This window comes from Mytilus californianus, unplaced genomic scaffold (assembly GCF_021869535.1).
Source record: "Mytilus californianus isolate M0D057914Y unplaced genomic scaffold, xbMytCali1.0.p SCAF_6, whole genome shotgun sequence".
NCBI lineage: Eukaryota > Metazoa > Mollusca > Bivalvia > Mytilida > Mytilidae > Mytilus > Mytilus californianus.
This window is the reverse complement of record NW_026262712.1, coordinates 44,926,737-44,950,902: the sequence shown is the minus strand read 5'-3', so window position 1 is coordinate 44,950,902 and position 24,166 is coordinate 44,926,737. Positions and strand designations below refer to the sequence as shown.

Here is a 24,166-nt window from a genome sequence, read left to right as displayed (position 1 = left end):
AATTAAAATTTTACAGGCATCCATTTCTTAACAAATGGACAGTAGGCATAGGCTATTTTCAAATTGCTCTAAATATTTTGAGAAACAAACAAAACTGTTACATTAGTTATTCAATTTTTAGGATGTGAAATTAAGCATGGATGCAATGTTAGTACTCCTCATTACAGAATCATGGATCGTTTGGAGGTGTATTCAAACCAATTTTTCTATGATTCATTATGAATTAATAATTAGATTGGTGGAACTATGTAGTAAATAAGGATACTTCTAAAAAATAAATACAGAATGGGAACTTTTGTCTTGATCACAGGTAGGTGGAAAAACTGTAAAAATAGGTGCAATTTGGATACACTCACGTTAGAAATTCAGTTTTATGGTTGTATTTATGTTGTTTAATATATGCAAAATAAGTTGAGTTAAAAGTAAAAACATATTTTTATAAATGCCAAAATGTCCTGTGGAGAATGTTAATAAACTCAACAGGAAATGTACATCAATGATCAGTTATAATGCATTTCCTATCTTTTTATGTTTAGGTAATGTTCTCAGTGAAATGTGGATCAAGACAAAGGATTCTGGAAACGTTGATGCATGGAATACTCCAAATGTGTATGACTATTGTACCAAATTATCTGATTATGAACTGTTTCATTCCGAATTTCAAGAATTTAGATTTAGTGTCAAGGCATGCAGGGATGTTTTCATTCATTTGTCATTTTCAGATAATCTTGAGTCTCCTAAATTTTATGAGATAGTGATAGGAGGTAAGAATGGTGATTATTTATACCTTCGACGGAAGTTCGGAACAGGTGAAAGTTATGTCAAAGAAACCCCTGGTATAACTAGTTGCATAGATTTTAAAAAGTTCGTGCTGACCTAGTCAGGTGATGGACACATTCAAATGAAGGACTCATCCGATAAATCAGTCATAGACTGGACAGATCTATCCCCATTTAATATGACTTGAATAGGGATAAGAACAGGTGGGGGAAGTACCGGGACATGGAGAATAGAATTTAAAGGTAAGTTAGTAATCTAAGTATGACATTCTTTACTTGCTGAAGTTTTGTTTTGTTTTTTTAAACAGATAACAACTACACTTAAAAGTCGAAAATATAATTTGAGAAGCACTCAATATCATACACTAAATTAACACTTAGGTTTGCTTTATGTTGTGTACACTTTTTTCTCTGCTTCCAATTATACAATCAGTATGTCTGCCAGGGGGTGATATTCAACATCTCATCGCAATCTATGTGGAAACCGCTCATTCAATTTGCTTTGCTAATTTTACCAATTTCTAATTCAGGTAGTGGAAAGTCTTAGCTCCACTTTTGAACTTTCACGGAATATATTGAATAATAGTTTTAGAACAATTACTAGATCAATAAAACTAAATTTGTTAGAAAGATGTCTGGAATGTAGCAGTGTAGCAGTGTATTCTTAGTAACAATAGGTCGGAATCCCTTATCTGAAAAGATTATTTCTGACAATTGTTCGTCTACATTCAATTATTAAGAAGGGTCCCATATAAGGCGATGACTGAGTTTTTGAATTATGCAAACAATAAGTATTGTGGCAACCCATGAACTTATTTCACGTTGAAAATGAATAGTTTTATTTAACAAAAAAAAAAAAGTCCATATGAAAAACTATGAATTTTTTGAAAAGAGGAACAGTAAATAACTTTCTTGGTATAAAAGTCAAAATCTGTTGAATCTTATGTAGACGAAACACGCGTCTGGCGTACAAAACTATAAGCCCGGTAGCTTTAATGATGTTTTCCTTGCAATTTGGAAGACCTTCCTTCGTTGATACTGTCATATTTCATTTTAACTGGTATCATAGGTCGCAGAAAGCTCGACATAAGGATAGTGATCCGGCGGCGCCGGCTAAGGCGGCGTTAGCTAACTTCTTAAAAGCTTTATATTTTAGAAGGTGGAAGACCTGGATGCTTCATACTTTGTATATAGATGTCTTATGTTATGAAGGTTCCATCTGTCACATGTTCATTGTCCTTGACCTCAGACAGTTTTCACTTGACCTCGACCTCGTTTCATGGATTAGTGAACAAGGTTAAGTTTTGGTGGTCAAGTCCATATCGCAGATACTAGAAGCAATAGGCCTTGCATATTCGATGTATGGCAGGACTGTAAGGTGTACATGTCCAACTGGCAGGTGTAATCTGACCTTGACCTCATTTTCATGGTTCAGTGGTTAAAGTTAAGTGTTTGTGTTTTGGTCTGTTTTTCTTATACTGTATGCAATAGGTCTACTATATTTGGTGTATGGAATGATTGTAAAGAGTACATGTCTAGCTGGCATGTGTCTCCCGACCTTGACCTTATTTTCATGGTTCAGTGGTCAAAGTTAAGTTTGTGAGTTTTAGTCTTTTTTTCTAATACTATATGCAATAGGTCAACTATATTTGGTGTATGGAAATATTTTATGATGTACGTGTCAGTCTTGCAGGTTTTATTTGATCTTGACCTCATTTCACGGTTCATTGCTCAGTGTTAATTTTTTGTGTTTTGGTCTGTTTTTCTAATACTATAAGCAATAGGTCAACTATATTTGTTGTATGGAGGGATTGCAAGATTGTACATGACTGCCTGGCATGGTTCATCTGACCTTGACCTCATTTTCATGTTTCATTGGTCAATGTTTAGTTTTCTTGGTTAAATCTGTATCTTAGAAACTATAAGCAATAGGTTGTATCTTAGAAACTATAAGCAATAGGTCAACTATATTTAGTGTATTGAATGATTGTAAGGTGTACATGTAATTCTTGTTTGGTTTATATGACCTTGGCCTCATTTTCTTGGATCATTTTAAGTTTATGTGATAGTTGTAGTAAAGCTTTATATTTAGGACTATCATAATAATCATAATATCAATGATTAGTAAAAAAGGCGAGACATTTCAGCGTGTGCACTCTTGTTATATAATGTCGTTAAGTGTATTTATATTAGCAGCAATGGTTGTATTGATAGTATCTTAACTGTCTATATATAAGTAAGAATAATGTTGAGTAAACAGTGAAAATGTATGAAACTTGTCCATTAGTATATACTTTCAGGTCAATTCAGTGGATATTTTTGTGTGAAATCCAATCTGTATGGCAACATGACCTTGCTTAAAACAACGACAGTCATCAATAGAATATTTTATTCCACACTTTGTTATACCTCGGGTATCTATTTTGGTTTCAACTTCAATAAAAACATCCAGGAATGTCAGCCGATTGCAGGTGGTCAGGTAATGACCACATACCATCGTCCAGATTGGAAACTATACTCAAAATGTCTGAATGGACGAAGTGCTTGTATGGTTTGTTTACAATAAACCAATAAATTAGTGTATTCGAATTCTAATTGTGTATTAAAGTTCTGCTTCATTTTGTCTGAACTAAGCTTATTGAATCATCTTTCTTTAAAACACAATCTCTTGAAAAAAGCTTTGTTGTCAATTGAATTGCTCTTTCAATGTAAACTTTCCTGATTTGATGTTGACAACTTGTCTTACTGGCCTATATCTATCTAATTACTTTGAATATGTTTAATGAGAGATGTTGATTCGAAGAGTATGAATAGAAAACATAGAAAACATTAATACAAATGTCAACCTAGTATAATAGATACAATAAAAGAAAACATCTACGTTTGTTTTAGATTCGTATACTCTTTTGTGCCATAGATGTGTTAAATTCTAAAGTCACAGCATTAAGGTACCCAGAACATTGTAGTTGACGTTTGTTTTCTAAGCGAAAGACTGGAGTAGTATCGCAGCAATAAATGCAATGATGTTTGTTTAAGCACTGCTAGTTTTATTCTTTATCAGATGAATGAAGCTATATTGGAGGTGAACCTTAAAAATATTTTAAGAGTACGTTGTAGTGCCGTATAAAAAAGGGGAGGAGCAAAGCTGTCAACGAAAACAAATTAAGGCAGCTTATTCAAAATTTTTAAGCATTTTTGCCTTTGAAGAAGTAAAAGATTACTTAATTCAACTATATCATGTATTATTAAATTGGTGAAGAAAAATTGTGAATGGTATGAATTGTAATGAGGAAATTTTGAGAGGAAACACGAATCAGGGACTGTATACTGTAAATGTTGGATTTCAATTATCAACACTCTAGCATGTAAAATGTGCAAAGATATCTAAATCGATTGACCATGACTGAGGGGCGATGCTTAATAATTTCAATGGAAATGAAATTTGATATGTATAATAAGTTTCACCAATATCGTTAAGATATACGCATATGAATAAGATCAAAATACGAATTTGATGAAGTCAAATTCCATCGTAAGACATATCGTATTGAACAAAATGTCAATATAACATTTAATATATGTTAAAATGTCACAAATATCATTGATATATCATAAATATAGACATATCAAACTTTGTAAAATCTAGAAACTTTGTTAATTGATGTATTGTTTGTCGTAAACATAGCTTCCTTACAAACTCAATCCAAAAACTAACAAAAGTAAAGCTATTGAAATGTCCTTAGGTTTCAGTATGTTCGTCTATATGATTTATAATTTATACTGAACTTTTATGTAATGACGTAACAAAAAGATAAACGAGAACATTTTGAATATCTTAATGAACATATAAAAAAATTTAAATCACACAAATGACACAGAAATTAATAACTATAGTTCACCGTACGGCCTGCAACAATAAGCAATGCCTATACCGCACAGTTAGCTATAAAAGTCCCCGAAATGACAATGTAAAACAATTCAAACGAGAAAACTAACGGCCTAATTTTCAACGTTTCCATCATGTTTATTTTGAAAATGATTTGGCTAAGATCAGCACTGAAGAGACATGAATTGGCTAAATGTGAAACTTGTGCAGTTAAATGTGTACCAACCTATTTTGTCATGCAAAAAATAGCACGATTTACTACACAATCGAAAAATATAATGCAATATTTGCATCAATACATAAATGAATTTAAATTTAACCAAAGGTGATTAATATTTATATTGTATGTTTGCTATTCTCAATTTGCAATATCCAAATATAATGGAATATTGTTAATTTCCAAATTCAATCCTCAAAATGAAAATAGAGTCTCGTCATTTGTTGAATTTCCATTTTGTTAGGGCGTGTTAACCATTCTACGTATTATTTAAACTCAATCAGTGTAATATTTTATTGATTTTTGTGTTGTTGCAATCAGTTCATATGCAAACTTTAAGCAGATATCTGAGTTTTACAATGCGAATATCCGTAATTTTCCATGTTGGATGTTTTTCAACATGCATAGGTAAGTCTTTATTTCGTAGGGTTTTCGACTCATTTGAATTGAATGATATATGTATTAGCTTCGATAAACTATCCACAAGTTTAATACAGAAAAAAAAACTAAATCATTGTCAAATAAGAAATAAGAAAATATAGACAACGTTCAAAAAAATTTCACTCAAATTCAAAGATTGAACCAGCAGAAACAGGTTAAAACCAAGAATAAATATGCTTCAAAGTTGATCATTCAAATCTTTACAATTGAATATCGTAGTGTCGTTCGTATTACAATTAAATGATCAGTAATAATTAAGAGTCCTCATGGTAAAGTGTGTCGTAAAAATTACTTCAGTTTTGATAACAGTACTGTATCAATTATTTGAACATATACAAATAATAACGTTTAAATGTGGTATGATTGCACATGCGAAAACTCTCCACCAGAGCCAAAATGACTTTTTAAGGTAAGGAAAACAAAGTGTTGTCTACAAGCTTTAAACCATTAAAGTCCTAGAAACATTTGGTTACCATTAATAGTAGTAACATAATACATAGAAAGGATAAGAGGAATCACCACGTATTTTACACAGTACAACATACAACAACTCCCTAACACCTAAGTCTTTGATCTCAGGTGAATAATTGTTTTGCTTGCAATCGTATCACATCCCTTTAACTTTATACACAACAACATCAGATCTCCGATTCCTTCAGAATACAGACGTAAGAACAAAAATGAACAATAACTGAACAACACAAAATCAGGATAACTCGATTAAGCATACGTACACACAGTGGTGGGGTTAAACCTGTTTTAGAGCTACTTATTTTGCCATTGCTTATCTAAACCGTTTGTTGAAAAACAAATACACACAATAACAAAACTTCCAGGACTACCACTGGCAAGAACAAGAAAAGGGGACATAATTTGAAGAGGGACGGAAGTTCGCTTCAGTGGGAATCAAGCAAATGAAGAAACAGTAGTTTGATTGGCATTTCAGCTCCGAAACAAAACTTCTAACAGATATAGGTTTAATAATACAGAGATAGGAATTTACCAATGCAAAAAAATCCAAATACAACTGAAAGACATGCAAATGCAAAAGCAAATGTTAAAAGGCTCGGCGATAATTTGCCGTTTCAGAATCTAAATGACAGTGGGCAATCTCATTGTTCGTACCCTAAAAAGATAATGTTACCTCATTGGTTAGATTTCGATTGTCCAGACGTTTTTTACCAATCACAACGTTTTGTTGTAGGCATTTGAAAATATTACATATATGTATTAGATTCTGAAACGGGGTATAGACAAGTGGTAATTTTTTTCAAAGTCACTACACAAGGTCTTGTATCAAAACCAAAATATTTACAAAAGCAAATGTCAATTGTGTGAAAAAGAACAGTTGCTTATAGGTAAAACGTCTTGTTACTAAAATATTAAGTTTATTTAGTAATCAGCCTCTTTTTTTTTCGGGGCCTCGGTGGCTGAGTGGTCTTAGTAGTTACTACTGTAATCACTTGCCAGTCAACACTGAGGTTGTGAGTTCGAACCCCGCTCGTGCGGGTGCACTCGACTCCAATCTTAATTGACTAGGATTGTCAGTTTTTCTATCGAAGGTCGGTGGTTTTCTCCGGACAATCCGGCTTCCTCCACCAATAAAAACTGGCCGCCACGAAATAGCCCAAAAGCGGTGCTTAAAAGTGGCGTTAAAACACAAAAAAATCAAAAAATCAAAATCAAATCTATTTTTTTCGGTCAATTCGAACAAACTCACACCAGAAAAAACGCATGATGAAATACACATAACAACATCACATACTAAACAATTATATGCATTTTTAGTAAGATGTTTTCCAAAGAAATAAGGGCAGAAGATACCATTGAAACAATTAAACTCTTATGTGGAAGAAAAACAAACAAAAAAGAACGATAAAAATACATAAAACAATCAATTACTGCCACACAGGAAACCAAAAGACGATCAATACGCTCAAAAACTGTGGCTGTCCAGAATGCTCTAGGCTGAAGTATTTTTCTTATTATCCATTATATGTATTATGCTCCACGAATGGCATCTTCCACATTGCTTATGACAATATCCAATTCGGTTTTAATGTACATTCCATTCGGTAATGAAGGGATTGTAGCTACGACAATTGAGCATATTCGTGATAATTTTTTATACGTTTGAATATTTATAAAACATTGGCAGGTACTACCAGTTGTATCTTGAAAATTACATGTAGTAGAAATAAATGTTTTGTGTATGCCCTAATTTGTATATAAGCCGAAGCTTACATTGAATAAAAAAAGTAATCAAGTCGTCCTACCAGTACTTTGAGATAGTGATAGGAGCAGATAATAGCGAGAAAGTCTTCGTTCGACTTAAGTTCGGAAATGGCATTATTTATAACAAAGTAAACCATGATATAACTAGTTGAAAATATTTTTAAAAGTTTGTTCTGACCTGGTCAGGTGATGGATACATTCAATCGAAGGACTCATCCTATAAAGTAATCATTGACTGGACAGATCGATTCTCCTTCGATATTTCTAGCATAGGCATAAGAACAGGTTGGGGAAGCACCGGAACATGGGGAATAGAATATACAGATGAGTTAAGTTTAATGTAAATAGGACATTATTTACTTGCTGGAGCCTTGTTGTGTTTTTGAGACTTATAAAACGTACACTTACACGTGGAAGGTGCTCACGAATCCAATCTTGATTGACTAGCATTGTCGGTTTTCCTACCGACGGTCGATGGTTCTCTTCGGGTACTCTGGCTTCCTTCCCCGAACTGAACGCCACGAAATAGTACAATATTGCTGAAAGTTGCATTAAACACTAATAAGCCAATCACTTACACTTCGAAGATGTTAACTGCGAATCACTTAATAGTTAAAAAATAAATTAATATTTAGGTTTTTGGTATGTTACAAACAAGCGTTCATTCTCTGCTGCCTATTGGACAATCCAGTAGGTTTGCGGGAGTTTCTCGCTGCATTGAAGACCCTTTGATGGCCTTCGGCTGTTGTCTGATCTATGGTCGGGTTGTTGTCTCCTTGACACATTCCCAATTTCCATTCTCAATTTTATTGCTAAGAGATAGTATTTCGCCTCTGGTTGCAATATTTACGAAAACTGCTTGTTAATTTTTATAGTTTGACAAATTATTTCGACAGGCATTTGAAAATTTACAAACAAGCGTTCATTCTTTGCTGCCAGTTGGACAATCAAGTAGGTTTGCCAAGAGATGGTATTTCGCCTCTGGTTGCAATATATACGAAAACTGCTTGTTAATTTTTATAGTTTGACAATTTATTACGACAAGCATTTGAAAATTTTAGTTTTAATTTTGAATGGAATATGTTGATTAATAGCTAAAGATCATATGCTCCACCAATAAAAATCAAATTTGACAGATAGATTTTGCATGTACATGTACCAGTGTCTGTTTACTTGTATTATTTATGAAGTTTCATAGTATAATGAATAAAAACAAAACAACACAATATGTTTGTTTTGGGTTCTTAGATGTGTTTAGTTTACGAATCACAGCAAAGAACATCATCTAAAACTTCTTCTGGAACAGAAAGGCATCCAGAACATTGAACTTGAGGTTCGTTTTGTACGCGGCAAACAGAATATTGCAGCCTGGATCTACAAAAAAAAAACATTTTTTGCAGTGGTTGATTATTTAAGTACAGCAAGTTTTATTCTGTGTCGATTGAACGAAGCTTTACATTAGGCGACCGTTCAATGGAAAGGTTTTAAGAGTATCTTTGAGTGCTGTATAAAGAAGGGAGATTCAAAACGGTTAACGAAACAATTTGATAATCAGAAGACAGCTAATTCAACATTTGTAGAGATGTTTGCCATTTATGAAATACTCGAGTCTGCTTGTAGTATTCACAATTTTCACACAATCAATAGCAGCTGTCACAGAAAAGTACCGGCAAACAAAATTTCAGTTGATCATTTACTTAATTCAAAATTTAACTTTAAAAATAGTTATTTGTCGGTTTGATGAATATCATGAATAAAGGGAATGTAATGAAAAGTCAATAATACAGAAGCTTAATGAGAGTCAATGATACAGAAAAATACAGATATAAGTATTTCCGCCTTTATCCATGTGAACCAACTTTTTTCACCAGTGACAATATTACAGCATTAACGGTATGGGTTGTACTCATTGTTAAAGGCATAATGGTGACCGAATGTTGTAAACTTATATTGTGGAGAGTTTTCTTATTGGTAATCATACCACATCTTCTTATTTTCATATTTTACAGATTTGAAAGTAAATTAACTTTCAATAAGTCTAAACTGTTTACGGAATATATTCAACAATTTCCACATTTTCACGATCGGTGTTTTTATTCAATAAAAACAATTTTTTTTTTAAATAAATACTTTTTATTTGTCGATAATTGTAAAAATTATATTTCATTTTGATTATTAAATAACGAACACAAAATAAGGAAACAAACAAAGAGAACAAATAAATATACGGTAATACATAAATGTGACGCACAAAAAAATGACACATTAAGCAAAAAAGAAGTTCAAATAATAATTTTACCAATAGAATTCTCGTTTTACTTTTATCAACTATTGTGAGAGACCAAAATAGCAAACGGTCGTACTTAATCACGAAGAAAGGGATTATCATTATCTTGCATATACTTAGATGACGCTAGTTTTCATATCACGTATCAACAAATCTTCTTATCTAGAGCTACTGCATGTGGACAAATTAAAATATATTATTGATCTTTTAATTCCATTTTTATCTGATTTTAAACATCTGCCATTTATAACTATATTTTACATATGTATTTATCATTAATTCCTTTTAATTCTGAATATTTGTTGGAGGTATATCATCTGACTAACATCGATAACGTTTGGTACGGATTGACGATAAATAACAATGGTTACTTTTCTGCTTCAGTGATTTACTTTACAAAAATGCGGACACTTTTAAGTTTAAAAGGACTTAATACCAGTTTGATTTCGTTTAATGGGGGCATGGATAATTATTTTGACGTAGCTTAACCATATCCTAAAATAACTTGAATGACCGCATGCGAATCTATTTGACTGGTATTAAAATGATTTGAAATGGATTAAAATACATTAAAAACGGTTTTAATTTTTGTCAACTTATTTACATATTCATTAAGCTTTTTTTAATAGGGTTAATACCTTTTTGGCAGATCAATCTGAATTCTGGTTACTAGTGTTCATGAGGCAAAACAAATGTCATTTTTTTTATATTAAAAATGTTACTGTAACATGATGTACTTGCAGAAACTGTCGGTACTTACGTTTTGATACAAAGGTTGCAGTATATTATTTTTAATAGTATATATTCCGGTTTATATTTTTCAAGTTGTTCCCCTTTTGACATAACCAGTTGAGAAATGTTTGGATGTGTTGGCTTCCGTTGTACACACATACACATAATAAAACGATTAATATCCATGTATATATATATATATCATTATAATTCCCTAATGCATTTCTTTCAACGAATATTGTAGCAGTGATAAGTATTTTGACTGGCAAATACTTGACATTGTACATGTTCCCGATTAAGCGAAAACTTAGTAATGTAACAAACGTTTTTTCTTAGGTTCTAAAAATATTTCCATTATACGACTTGTTCAAATGAACTTCTGATTAAGGCAAATTAAACCGAAAATTAGGTGTGTATAACTTAATGTTGCATGAAAGGGATAAATTAAAACAACAACAGTCAATAAAACATATACATTACAACACACCAGAAAATTAAATGAACTTTTATAAATGATTTAATCATGGCTATGTTCCGATGCTTCTAAATTTTAAATTGCAGTCTTCATCCTTCCAACCGTTGAATGTGTACTAGCATTTGATAGTAATTTTACTAAGGCTGTATATTTAGGTTATTTCTATCTTTCAGGAAAAAAATCAACTGGTAAGAATGATCGAAAATCGTGCCATGATATTCTACCTTTAAAACGATCAACCAATATATCTATATAACATTCAACTATCTCACTGTAAAGGGCAGACTAATTCCTGTTAAATCTTTGTAAGAAAAAACATGTCACCATAGTTAAAAAAATCAGAGACAACAGCTGTCTTTTTAAAATTAAATATTAAAGTTTCAAATTTAAAGTTATAACAGTTTTCTCCATTATTTGAAAGTCAATTATGAACCCATCTTATCTAGTAGTTTAAAGATAAAAAAATAGGCATGAGGGTATATTTTGTTGTCAAGTTTAATGCAACATATGCCGTTAGTTTTCGTTTAAATTGTATAAAATTTGTCATTTCGAGGTCTTTTACAGCTACTACTCGGTACGGGTTTTGCTAATTTATGAAGGCCTGCTGGTGACCTATAGGTTTCTATGTCATTTGGTCTCTCATTGGCAATCATGCTATATCTTCTTTTTTGTATAATTAAATGGTAAACAATTTTTGATGTATGCGGTAAGAAGATATCATCTATATAGCTGAACGTGGAGTTGACAAATAAAAACAACACGTTATAAATTTCATACGTCCGAAGCGCTTTTCTGGATATACTTTCATTATAAACGTGGGAAATAATTCTTGGTATTACTATTTAGTTTGAGAACACTATCTACGAGGTATGCAGACTCCTAAATAAACATGATACATACGCCGTCTGTTTTGTTGGAATGCCCAGAGTATGTTAGAAAATACATCCATCTAAATACTACTTACATGAGTGTTAAAAATTCAAAATCAGTCATGTTGATGACATTCCCATCAAAGTTTGTTTTTAAGTTTTCTTTCGCACGTAAAAAAAAACTGGTACACGACCGTCGGATTAAATAGGCCTATTCCAACCGAATGTGGCTGCAGGGCAAGCAATTAAGAATAATCGATTGTTGACTTGCTAAATGTTTTGTGCAACAACTGGGCAACTAGTCCAAAAATCCAGGTTTCCCTGACATTTTTTTCAAGAGTAATTAAGTAACACATTAAGAGCCATTCTCTGTAAGCATCAAAATATGATAGAAACCAGTGGTCACAGATTTTCATAAAACTTTTTTAAATGAATGCTTAGTGATGTAGAAACATATTGGTCATAATAAAAAAATATGGTAATGTTCATTGCCATGGTAACTATAAAATTCATTTTCCGAAATTTACAGTAGAAACCTTTAAAGTCCAACTTAGTATTTCTTCAAAATGCACCGATAAAATCCCTTGAAATTAACAGAATACAAAGTTATCACATAATAGTTTATATATGCCAAAAAGCAGATATGTGTTATTTCAAATAAGAAAAATAATTCACCTTGGTCATATAGAAATTTGCTATCAGGAGTGCAAACTTCTACAAGAGTTATTTCCCTTAGTACAACTCTTTTGTTGTTTATGTTGAAAATGAAAGTAGCTTCAGCAGCAGACACACGAAATGGTTTGCAATTTTAACACAAACTGCACTACAGATGAGTGTTCTGATGATGTAACTGATATCAACACATGTGATTGCAATGACAAAAATATAATTTTAACTGAATCTGGTCTTTTGCCAAAGAATTTTACTGATTTTTATATATGCTCAACCCATTTTAACCAATTATTGAAAAGAAACTCGGATTTGAGAAGGAGAAAAGTATGTCAGCTTCCTACTTTGATAAGTGCTCATCCTCCAGTAGCATCACATTCTGTTGTTGGTGTTAAAAAGCCAAAGCCTAGCCGCAATATCACCATCAATGATGTAGAGAAAATTCAGAAGTGTTATGGCCTCACACTTCCTATTGGAACACGTAAGTTAAAAACTTAATTATATGTGACTGTTTATTCTTTTTAATTTCCAATTGCCTGTTTAATATTTTTTTAAATAACACTCTAGAAATACAAAAGAGCCCCTTTTTTGCTACCATTTGAATTTTTAGGGGGGGGGGGGGGGGGGGTGGAGATTTTGTCCTGCACTTCTTTTAGTTGTAATCTGATATTATCTCTGTCTTGCCTTTTTATTTTTCACTCTATCTAGATAATGGGTCTTATTATTTTATTAGTTTTATTCTGACTTTTTTTACATTATTTGTCATCCTGCCTTTTTTTTGACAAAGTTCCTCATCCTGCCTTTTTTTCCTCAAAACTCATGATGCTCCTGTCCTGCCTTTCTTTTTTATTTTATCCTTAACCCCATAAAAATCAAATGGAAGCTTCCTAATGAGGGGAGGATCCTACACTTGAGGTACTTATTTATGTATATATATAAAACTAAAAGAATACACAGACTTGGCTAGAAGAGCTGCTGATATGGGTTACATTTTGGAATGTCATATATCAGTGGGGTGCAATTTACATTCAATAGGTCATACACATGAACATGTTGATCTTTTCTGTTACATGTAAGTTGTCTGTAAAAACTGTGTTTTGATCTTTTCAATCTCAATATAAACATAACCATTGCTGTAAAGTTTCTATTAACCATATACATGTCCATGTATATATGTAAGTTTTCAGGAATGATCGGACCCATATGAGAAAAAATCCAATATATTTAAACAACCCATATGCCCTTTCAAAAAAAAATTTAAGAAGCACATTTCCAAATGATCAATACAGCCTATGTCAAGTCAATGCTTCTTTTTTCAGCTGCATGCACTAGCTGCCTTATTAAAATTTCCAAGCAGTCCACAGAGATAGAAGCTGAAAGTCTGGATCAAGGAAAGTGTGAAGATGACCAGGTAAGGCAAACAAAATATTGTTTTAACAATCAGAGTATCTGTGAATTTATTTCCATTTTTGAATTTACATGTACAGCAAGCTGTATAATCATAAATATGGATAAAAAAAATCCAATGAATATCAACCATAACTGCTAAGTAAAATACACTTTATACAAATTCCATATAGGGTCAATGAACTCTTACCTAATTTACTGGAACAAAAAATAATAAAAAAATAGACTCAGACTTTTTACTTTGTAAACCTGTCTGACACCAGTATCAACTTTATGAACAATTTTGTATACAACAGAAACATTGCACCATAATCTGCTAAGATATAGGTCTTTGGCATATATGTTTATGCTTGATTGACTGTGTTTGTTCAATATAAATTCTACATAGAGGATGATGTTGAATGATGGGCAATGAGACAGCTACCCACCAAAGAACACAGATATGAACAAATGCAGGTCACTGTATGGCTTTGCAATGAAAACAATTCTTTTGGTATGGAAAGGCTATCAAGGGCAAGGGCCCCTGGATAATAAAATATAAAGCAGTCCAAAAAAGAAAATAAATGTTGACAGGATGTACCCAAAAACATTGAATAACCAATATGATTCTTATCAATAGTATAAAAAATATACTGATTTTATATTTGTATTAAACAGATTCAGCAATGCACAAACTTGAATACAGATGATGAAACCTATCTCATGGAGACTGACGAGTTGGATATGTTAACAGAAAAAGAAAATATTTGTGATAATCTTGTAAGCACAGCTAGTGTCTTTTTAGATATAATTGATGTTTGTTTTTTTTTGTTTATTTTTGGGGGGGGGGGGGGGGTCCCTAAAATATGAGACAATTATAACAAGGTAAAGGATATTTTAGTCATTTGCATTATTCCAACACAAGAACAACATATTTATCATTTTTTGGGCACATTTCATACGAAAACAAGAAGATGTGGTATAATGGCCAATGAGTCAAATCTCCACCAGAGACCAAAAGACATCGACGTAAATAGCAAATGGTCATTGTAAGGTCTTCAACAATAAGCAAAACCCATAATCACATAGTCAGCTATAAAAGGCCCCCAAAAGACAAATGTAAAACAATGCAATGACGGTGGTAAAAACTTTCGAAGTTAACACAAGGTTGGAATTTAGTTTAGTGCAAAAATTATATACTGTATACAGACCATAACATTTAAAAAATCTGTACATTTTATTTCTATAGTAATTAATTAAGTTTGAAAACTAAAAATGTGTTAATGCATTTAGCACATTCAGGATTTCAAAAAATGTAAACAAAATACATCATTATTTTTCAGATTGAAATTTCAGCATCTGAATATACAGTTACATCAGAAGAGTCAGGAAGTCAAAATTATTTATCCCAGTCACAAGTAAGTAAAATCCTCAAAATAAGTATTCTATCACTTGTCATTGGTTGAAGTTTATATCATTAACACTTAAACATGATCAATGTGACAACTCAAAACAGAAATAAAAGCCGCATTCAAAAGACATGAATCCTGAAGTATATATTTTAGGCACAATTACCGGAAATTAAAAGGGAACAGAATTAAAAGAAGAACATTCAAAATGTATAAGCATTACTTTGTTCAACGCCAGTTGTTTGTATTTATGCAAGATTGATTATCAACATATACATAATTCTTTACCGTTGCCTGCGTAATGTCTAGTGGCAAGTATTTGATGCATATTTAGAGTGAAAATAAACACTTTAGTACAGTTAAATTAATCGTTTACTCAGTAAATTATTTTGTACATGTACTAATAAACTGCTGTGATGCCTTACTATATTAAACATGTATGAGGATAATGCAGGACTGGCTTCTTGCAGAGGTGTTTTCAAATTTTTTTCAACAGTTCTGACTTTTTTAAAAGCTCTTGAAATCATAAACTTGTTTACAGGTTCTTTATTATAAATTTGGGGTTTCAAAAATCACTTTAAAACACCCAAACAAGAGACATTACATCCTGTGGCAAATATTTCATGCATTTTTAGGACAACAGCATATAAACAATAAATATTATTGTTAAGTTCTTTAATGAGAGACAGAAGACTTCTTTCTGGGACTTTAGAATTGTAACATTTTTATTACAGGTATTTGGGAATAATTCTTATATGATTTGCATATTAGGGAATACGTTAATATGATTGGTCGAGAGGGCTTCCGGTAGTGGATCTGACGTTGTTTATTTTTCGATAGACGACGTTGACAGAACTACTTTTATTAACCAATGTAAACAAGATGGCTGCGATAATAACACAAACCGGTTCAATGTTAAAAATATTTATTTTCACTTCGCGTTCATCGTCAAATTAAACTAAACACAAAACATTTATTTGAAAGAAAATAAGATATTCTTTTAGGTTATTTTTTCAGATAACAAATTTCATGGAGTATATTTTTTGGTGTTAACCCAAAAAAAATATTCTTGCGCCAGGTCAATTCAAAATGCCATAAATTTACAATTTATGTGTAATAGAGGTTACGAGTGGAGAAATCAAATTCCTTATCTCTACATTCAAAGAATTATAAGGATTTAATGCATTTTTAAAGGAATTTATTGGTGTATAAACTGGACCAAGTCACTCACAAACATATCATAAAAGTCCTTTGGACTTTTATTTGTTTGTGAGTGAATTGGTCGAGTTTATACACCAATAAATTCCTTTAAAAAGTCGTTTAATCCTATATTGCGCCTAAATTTGTACAGTTATTAGGAATTTACACTAATCAGGACTCAGAACTTAATAATATTTTTTGGGAGCGAAGAAAGACCGCTTTATTTTTACGGGGTTTCAGTATAACAATCTTTTATTCTCTTTTATATACAATGTACATTGTAATAGAGGCTGTTTAAAATTAAAGTTGGTGAAATTCTAACTGCCACTAAATAACAAGGGTATATGTATAAGGACTAAAATATTGACGGCATCCAAAAAGAGTTGAAAGGATTTTAATGTGCAGATAGTGGGAATAACCAACTTCCATTTGTCTATACAAAAAACAATAACAACGTGTTAGCTTTAAATTTATTTTATGAATGTATTTCAATCATTCATTATCAGTTTATTCGTCTGTTTAAACCATTCAGATTTCATTTTTGTTTTGAAAGGGAAGTAACTCCTTACTAACCCTATATGGTTGCTAACCCTATATGGTAACTAACCATGTATTTTTTAGGACACCCTATATCAAATATATATAGTCACCACGTGTAATTCATTAACCAATCATATCCCCATAAATCTATAGGAGGTAAGATAAAATATATTATTGCCACTACAATTATCTGAAATAGAATTTGTATATTTCTCATTGAGTTTCCATTGACAAAAGCTTCTGTATGAAAATAAGGAAATGTTGTAAAGTTGTGATTAGACAACTATTCACCAATTGCAAGTTGTGTACCTTTATAATGTTACATGCAAGCAGGGGCATTATCTATGACCCATGGGCCCATTCCTCATTTATTTAATTGTAATCAGTTTTATACTTCTTTGCAGCAATCAGTCAGAAGTTATGAACGTGGCAGCTACTTGGCATCTTTGAATGATTTCCTGTCATCAGTCAGATTGCAGGAATTCTCAGAAAAAGAAAGAAAAACATGGCAGTCCTACACATTTAAAACAAGAAACACCTACAAAGAAAGAATTGATGAGATTATGAAATTGATAATAGGAATTTTATTTCCAAACGATGTTGACGAAGTAATTGAAGATATAAAATGTCCCAAGCAGTTAAATGAAGAAAACAGAACCGATCATACAGAGTACAAAGATATTGTCACTTCATACAGAAAAGCAGAATCCTGGCAACAAGGGAGACAAGTTCTTTCAGTTCTTGCCTCAAGAATGTCCTTCAAGGACTTACTGTCTCTACTACCAGAAGTAACATCCCATCGCTACTATGCTGCTCTCAGTCATTCAAAGAAAATAGGGCCAGCACTTCCAATTCCCGAGAAAAAACTGCATCGACAAAAATTAGATCCTGAAAGATTAGACTCATTCTTAGATTTCATTACATCCAGTCATGTTGTCCGTGATCTACCGTTTGGGGAAAAAAAACTGAAGTTTTCAGATGGAACAGTCCACAATTTACCTAATGTTGTACGTTGCATGGGTTCAGCAGACATAATACAGCAGTACAAAGCATACTGTCAGGAAAATGAAGTTTTACTTTTAGGTAAGGCCAAATAAAGATATTTATATAGATAAATAGAAAAATTAAAGGATATCATATGGGGTATCCATCCATGACACAAAATTAAAAAAAAAACACACACAAAAAACAAAAAGCAAAGGAACAGTGCATTTTAATATTGCTGTTCTTTATCTCAAAGTCACAATGACACCTTCAACAAGGTGCAGGTTTAAGATGGCTCCTAGCACTTTCTTGGCTGGAATTCTATGCAAAAATAATTTTGATAGACTTTGTAAAATGCAACACCACCTGAAGTAGGCCCGGTTAAAAAACACATACTTGAAAGAAGTACATATTTAAAACAAATTAGTTCCTTCGCATAGGTGTAAATTTAAAATTATGTGTAGAATATATTTAAATAGTAAGGTATCAGATGAAAGGTGAAGGACTGGTTATCCTTGTAGAATACATATTGACTAATAACATTGAATATTGAAAAAATGTATGAATGAATTCTAAAATGGATCAAATCTACCCTATTTGTGCTACTTGGACATAAAACAATAATCAATCAATCTAAACTTGTTGTTACTGTTTTTTAATAGGTGACAGTACGATGTTCAAAATACTTGCTCAGTGTGGTGCTAAAGTCAGAAAAAGCCTTGAAGGACTGGATTATTTTGTAGCAGAAGGGGGACGTGCCTTTATTACTCTTCAAGATGTCTTAGACAAATTGCTGACCTACGACGCTATATCACCTGATGACCACAAAAGTTTTCAGGCACTGTTCTTACAATCAAAGCAGTATTTAAGGACTGACTATAAGGTTTGTTAGAATTTATTTAGGACACATAAGCTGAAGAGGAAGAAAACACCATAACATGTGCAAATGAGGGATGCACACTGTCTTTTTCTTCTTTTCATGAGCTGTCAAGCCACTTAATGTTCGGCAAGTGTGAGTTTGAATTTAGGTGCCAGTTTAGTAATGGATGTGACATTACAAAGAAGACTTACATTACAAAGATGTCTAAGTCTTTTTCAACCAACTTTCAAGTTTCATCAGCAGGACTGACAGTTGGAATTGATGACAACTCAGATTTAGAACTTGGCTGGGCATTGAAAGAAGAAAGGAAGAACAAACGATTCAATGTAAACCAAAAAGAATATCTTACTGAAAAGTTTAATAAAGGTCTAAAAACTGGAAGAAAAGAAGATCCTTTTTTGGTATCAGAGGAAATGCTGACTGAGAGAAAAGAAGATGGAAATAGAAGATTTTCATATGATGAAATCCTTTCTGTACAGCAAATCACAAGTTTCTTTTCTAGAATGAGCAGGAAGAACAAATCATTTGATGATTCCGTTGATGCATCAAGGGAAGAAACTATAACAACTATCAGGAGAGAACTAACTGCAGATGAACTTAATTAAATTTTGTTTACCAACTTTATGTAGAAAACTAAAAATATTTTATGAACTTATAATATGGTATGATTGTCAATGACACTACTCTCCATAAATGACACAGAAATTAACAATTATAGGTCATTGTACAATCTTCAACAATGAGCAAAGCCCATACTGCATAGTCAGCTATAAAACGGCCACAAAATGACAAATTTAAATAGGTTAAAGTGAAATTGCAAAAACCATTTGAGCCAATTTGTCTTTCTAAAAAAACACCAATGAGACATCAGATTTCTATTTAGATAGTTATATATATATATGATTCGACTGACTGGCATCAGCAACTTTTCATGCTGCACCTACGATAGAAAGGGGAATTATGTTTTCTGGTCTGTGCATCCATATGTCCCACTTCAGTTTAAAGTTTTTGGTCAAGGTAACTTTTGATGAAGTTGAAGTCCAATCAACTTGAAACTTCCCTATGGTATGATCTTTCTAATTAAATTGCCAAATTAGATTTTTGACTCCAAACTCACGGTCCATTGAACATAGAAAATGATGGTGAGAGTTTCCGGTATAAGTTTTTGGTAAAAGTTTTTGTTCAAGGTAGTTTTTGGATGAAATTGAACTCCAATCAACTTGAAACTTAGTACACATGTTCCCTATGATATGATCTTTCTAATTTAGTATGTCTAAATGCCAATTTAGATTTTTGACCCCAATTTCACAGTCAACTGAACATAGAAAATGATAGTGCGCATGGGGCATCTGTGAAGGATTGACACATTCTTGTTCTTGCTTAAATTAATAGTGAGATTTGGATTTCCTATGATATTTCCAACCAAAGACAGAGAATGACTCTTGTGTTTTGTTTGCACAGTGTTTTAACATCAGTGCAAGGCTGTAGTATATTATTTCAAAGTTTAAGTGAAGTGAGCTGCACCATGTATTCATTTTCACAGGTTCAGACTAAATTTACACTGAAAATTTTCATAATTTTACCACAAAACTGTTATTTACAGCCTCTTGATATTTGACTAGGTCTTTTGTTTGATATGTGCTTTTTGAAAGGATACCGGAGTAAATCTTTGTATGCAATAGCTATAAAATACATATTTTTGGGTTTTATTTTTTTTTTGCTTAGGGTCATATAAATGGTTACTATGGTTACCACAATCTTAAATTGACATTTATCTCTTCAAATAGTGTTAAATCAGTATTTAGATCCAATTGAACTAAATTTTCTTCATTTATAACTTAAAATTTGCAAATTTCATAAAAATTTTTTTTTTTAGATATTTTCATTCATTGCCATGGCACCGCATTTTTTTTTTTTAGAGAAATAACACTATTCCAATTTTTTGATATTTTGGACTTTATGCTTTATGCATTATATATGCATTATATTAAGAACATCTGTCGGTGCATTTTTTCACAGTCTATTATTAAAATTGGTAAAAAATACAATTTTCCAGAAATTCAAAAAAAGTCAAAATCAAGGTTTTTGGCAGCATAAAAAAACTGTGATAGCAACTTTTTTTTATTATGTTATGTATTGTTATTATATGCCTTGATCATTGTCTTCGTGATGACAAATAAAGAATATGACTTCAGAACAGTATGCTTTATGTTTTACATGCAAAGAAAACGGTAATTTCACTGATTGAAAGACTCTTGTAGAAGCCTTATTTGGTGATGTATGGTAACCATGGCAACCGCAACTCTGTGTATCAATATTGTACCAAATTTCGAACAAGGGTGACATATGAGTATTAACTACCAAGTTTCATTGAAATTTGAGGTCCTCACTTTCCCACCCTATATCAGAAATTTTGATGCTTACAGAGAATGGCTCTTAAGTACATCTATTTATTTACATGTTTAGCTATATTCATATATGTATGTACATGTATTTTAAATACAACTTCAAAATTTATTTACACATAAGAAAGACTTTAAGGACTTACATTGTTTTTATTTCCTTTAATTCTTATTAAGATCTATGAACAACTTCTGGATTTATGGATTAAAATTTACATGTACAATTGGTAAAGTATATCTTACCACAGGAAAAAGTTTAACCATATTCCAAGTCTCATCTGAACTCAGTTTTTTTTTTGGCAAGAATACAATTTTTAATTTTTAAAAGTGGGTCATGAACACAACTGTTTCATTTGTCATTGAACACACTACAATTTTTAGTCTGGTGTGATAACTTAATAATGTTTGAATTATTTCCACCAGAAATATATTCTAAGATTTGACAATACAGGTTTTAGTAAATTTCCCATAAAAATTGTCTCCCTTCTTTTTGAACTTTCTGTTGACATTTTGACACTATGACTGGTTCTGTGAATCATTAAAAGCTATTTCAAAACTATGCCATCTTCGAATAATATTGATCTGAAACATTATTTAATAACTTTTTATTGATGTTTGCGTACCAAACTAGATATTTTGACCACTATCTACGAGATTTTGCGTTTTGTTTTTTGGATGCAAGATTTTGGACAACTGAAAAAAAATCTCTGAAGCAATGCAGATTAAACAGTTTAGATGAAAACATAAAACAATAATGAAATAACCGCAGACGCTTTTACAGACATTCAGAGCAAAAGGATATAATTATGTAAAATCGTGGATTCGCTTCGAAAACTTTGTTGCCTAACCAGGTTTAGGTTATCAAAATGAGCTTGTTGGTTTCTGGAAACTATCTCTTTAATTTTCCGACTTTGATTAAACAATCAGGTTTTCGTTTAGGAGTAGTTATTGCTTCTTAGGCATGCGTCGCCGGAAAATTCTGTGAAATGAAAGTACGAATTATGTTAAATACACAAAATTAGCGATTTAAAGATGCAAGAAAGCTGTATTCTCAGGTGAAATATTTCACGATTTTTCTTGTTGCCCGTAAATAAAGTAACCGGCCGATATAGCCGTTAAATTACAAAGTTTTAAGATGACCGACACGATTTTAATTCGTCTGTGACAACCGGATGATCGCTTATTTCGAGCCTGTGCTGTCCAATTATACATTGAACATCCTAATAGACAATCCGTTCATACAGTGGATTTTATTGCTGATTATTCCAATCATACATTGACATAAACCTTATATTGCAGACCACGCATTTCTATATTAAACGTTTATATTTAAGTATTCTTTGAAAAATAAATTTGCCGGGATTTTATTTTACAGTCACATGATTCATGCATATACTATTGTTTATATACGGACACATTTATCTGAATAGTCCATAAATATGAAATTAAGCCACATTACTAAAGTCAAGTGATGTTAATCATGACAAACGTATCCAGCAATATTATATTTACAACCATTCGATTTTACATTCACATATTTTTTATAACAAAACCATGTTGCTTTTATAATAATATTAATCTATAGAAATGATCTGTACAACAAATGATGGCAGATTAAGAAACACTGTCAGTAGTATCTTTTCAAACAAAAAGCCATGTACACTACAGCACATGTGGACTTTGTTATTTTCTCGCGCCCACGGTGGGAGTGGAATACCGGTTGACATTGTATGTCCATGCCATTGCACGGGTCTACGTGCCAGAAGTATGTCAAGGAATACTCGCCCACTCATGTCCAGGGAAAATCGGGTTGGCGGAAGTCGATCGATTAGCATCTAAACTTTGTTTTAGCTTCCCAGTGTTCAGTGTTGGTTTTAATTTTTTGCACTTGTGGCGTATTTTACTCTGTATGCACTTAATTATTTATCATATGCTGAATTTGTATGCATTTTAAACGAAGGACGTATACTTCACTTTTGTTGTAATTCCTTGAGCAGTCGGAACAATGTCCAACTGGGAAATTCAGAATGTTGTCCAAAATACTGGCCATTCATTGACGTTTAGATAAATGACAAAGGTGAAAATTGATTTCTGTTAATGGGATGAAGACTGAAGAAATTTAGCAAATGAAATATCATGTACTGATTATTGGGGTTGCTTGCACTCACGTGCTTACACATCGTGTGTTGGTTGTTATATTAATTATGTGTATCATCAGTGGACAAGAATAATTACGTAGGACAATAGAACGAAGAAAGTCACTGAAAGAAATATTCATGTTTGTACAATTTCCCAAATGAAATTATTTTCAACCTACCATTTTTTTCAACTTAAAAAACCTTGTTAATGCGTGCAAAGTTGTCTAATTATTGTTTATTTCTGATAAGCAGATCGTTTCCGTATTTCCCAACTTTATGTTGATGGATAAATGAACCCTATACGACTCCATTTGAGTACAACGGTTGTAGAAAAGAAATGCTTCTTTTTTAAAGAAATGCTTCTTTTTTAAAGAAATCATCAGGTTCATATCATTTTTTTTTCGAAAGTGATGAGTCAGGTCGAAAATTCTTGTCTTGCAAAGCTGGTCTTGGTATGTAGAAGGGATGTAGTATGAAATTTCGTATTTTTTAAATATATATAATGTATATAATCTATTTTATTCTGGAAAACAGGACAAAAAATATGTATTGAAATGTTCTGACTTAATTGCAAATTTCAATATGAAATATTCAATAGAGATATTGGACTGAATGACTGTCTGTTGGTTATTTGTGT

The 24,166-nt window shown here is 32.0% G+C and overlaps 1 protein-coding gene across 1 annotated transcript; it reads left to right on the top strand.

The window, feature by feature from the left end:
* The first annotated feature begins 12,322 nt into the window (after positions 1–12,322).
* LOC127705668 (uncharacterized) lies at positions 12,323–19,594 on the top strand. Its single transcript, XM_052209998.1, has 7 exons — positions 12,323–13,071; positions 13,910–14,001; positions 14,655–14,756; positions 15,320–15,394; positions 17,530–18,208; positions 18,772–18,992; positions 19,469–19,594. The coding sequence occupies exons 1-7, from the start codon at positions 12,717–12,719 to the stop codon at positions 19,592–19,594; spliced, it is 1,650 nt and encodes a 549-aa protein (XP_052065958.1). The 5' UTR covers positions 12,323–12,716.
* Positions 19,595–24,166: the final 4,572 nt, after the last annotated feature.

Coding starts and splice junctions, on each gene's coding strand:
- LOC127705668 (XM_052209998.1), top strand. CDS start 12,717: ATGGTTTGCAATTTTAACACAAACTGCACTACAGATGAGTGTTCTGAT. Junction 14,757..15,319: donor AAAATATTTGTGATAATCTT/GTAAGCACAGCT, acceptor ATTATTTTTCAG/ATTGAAATTTCAGCATCTGA. Junction 18,209..18,771: donor AAATGAAGTTTTACTTTTAG/GTAAGGCCAAAT, acceptor GTTTTTTAATAG/GTGACAGTACGATGTTCAAA.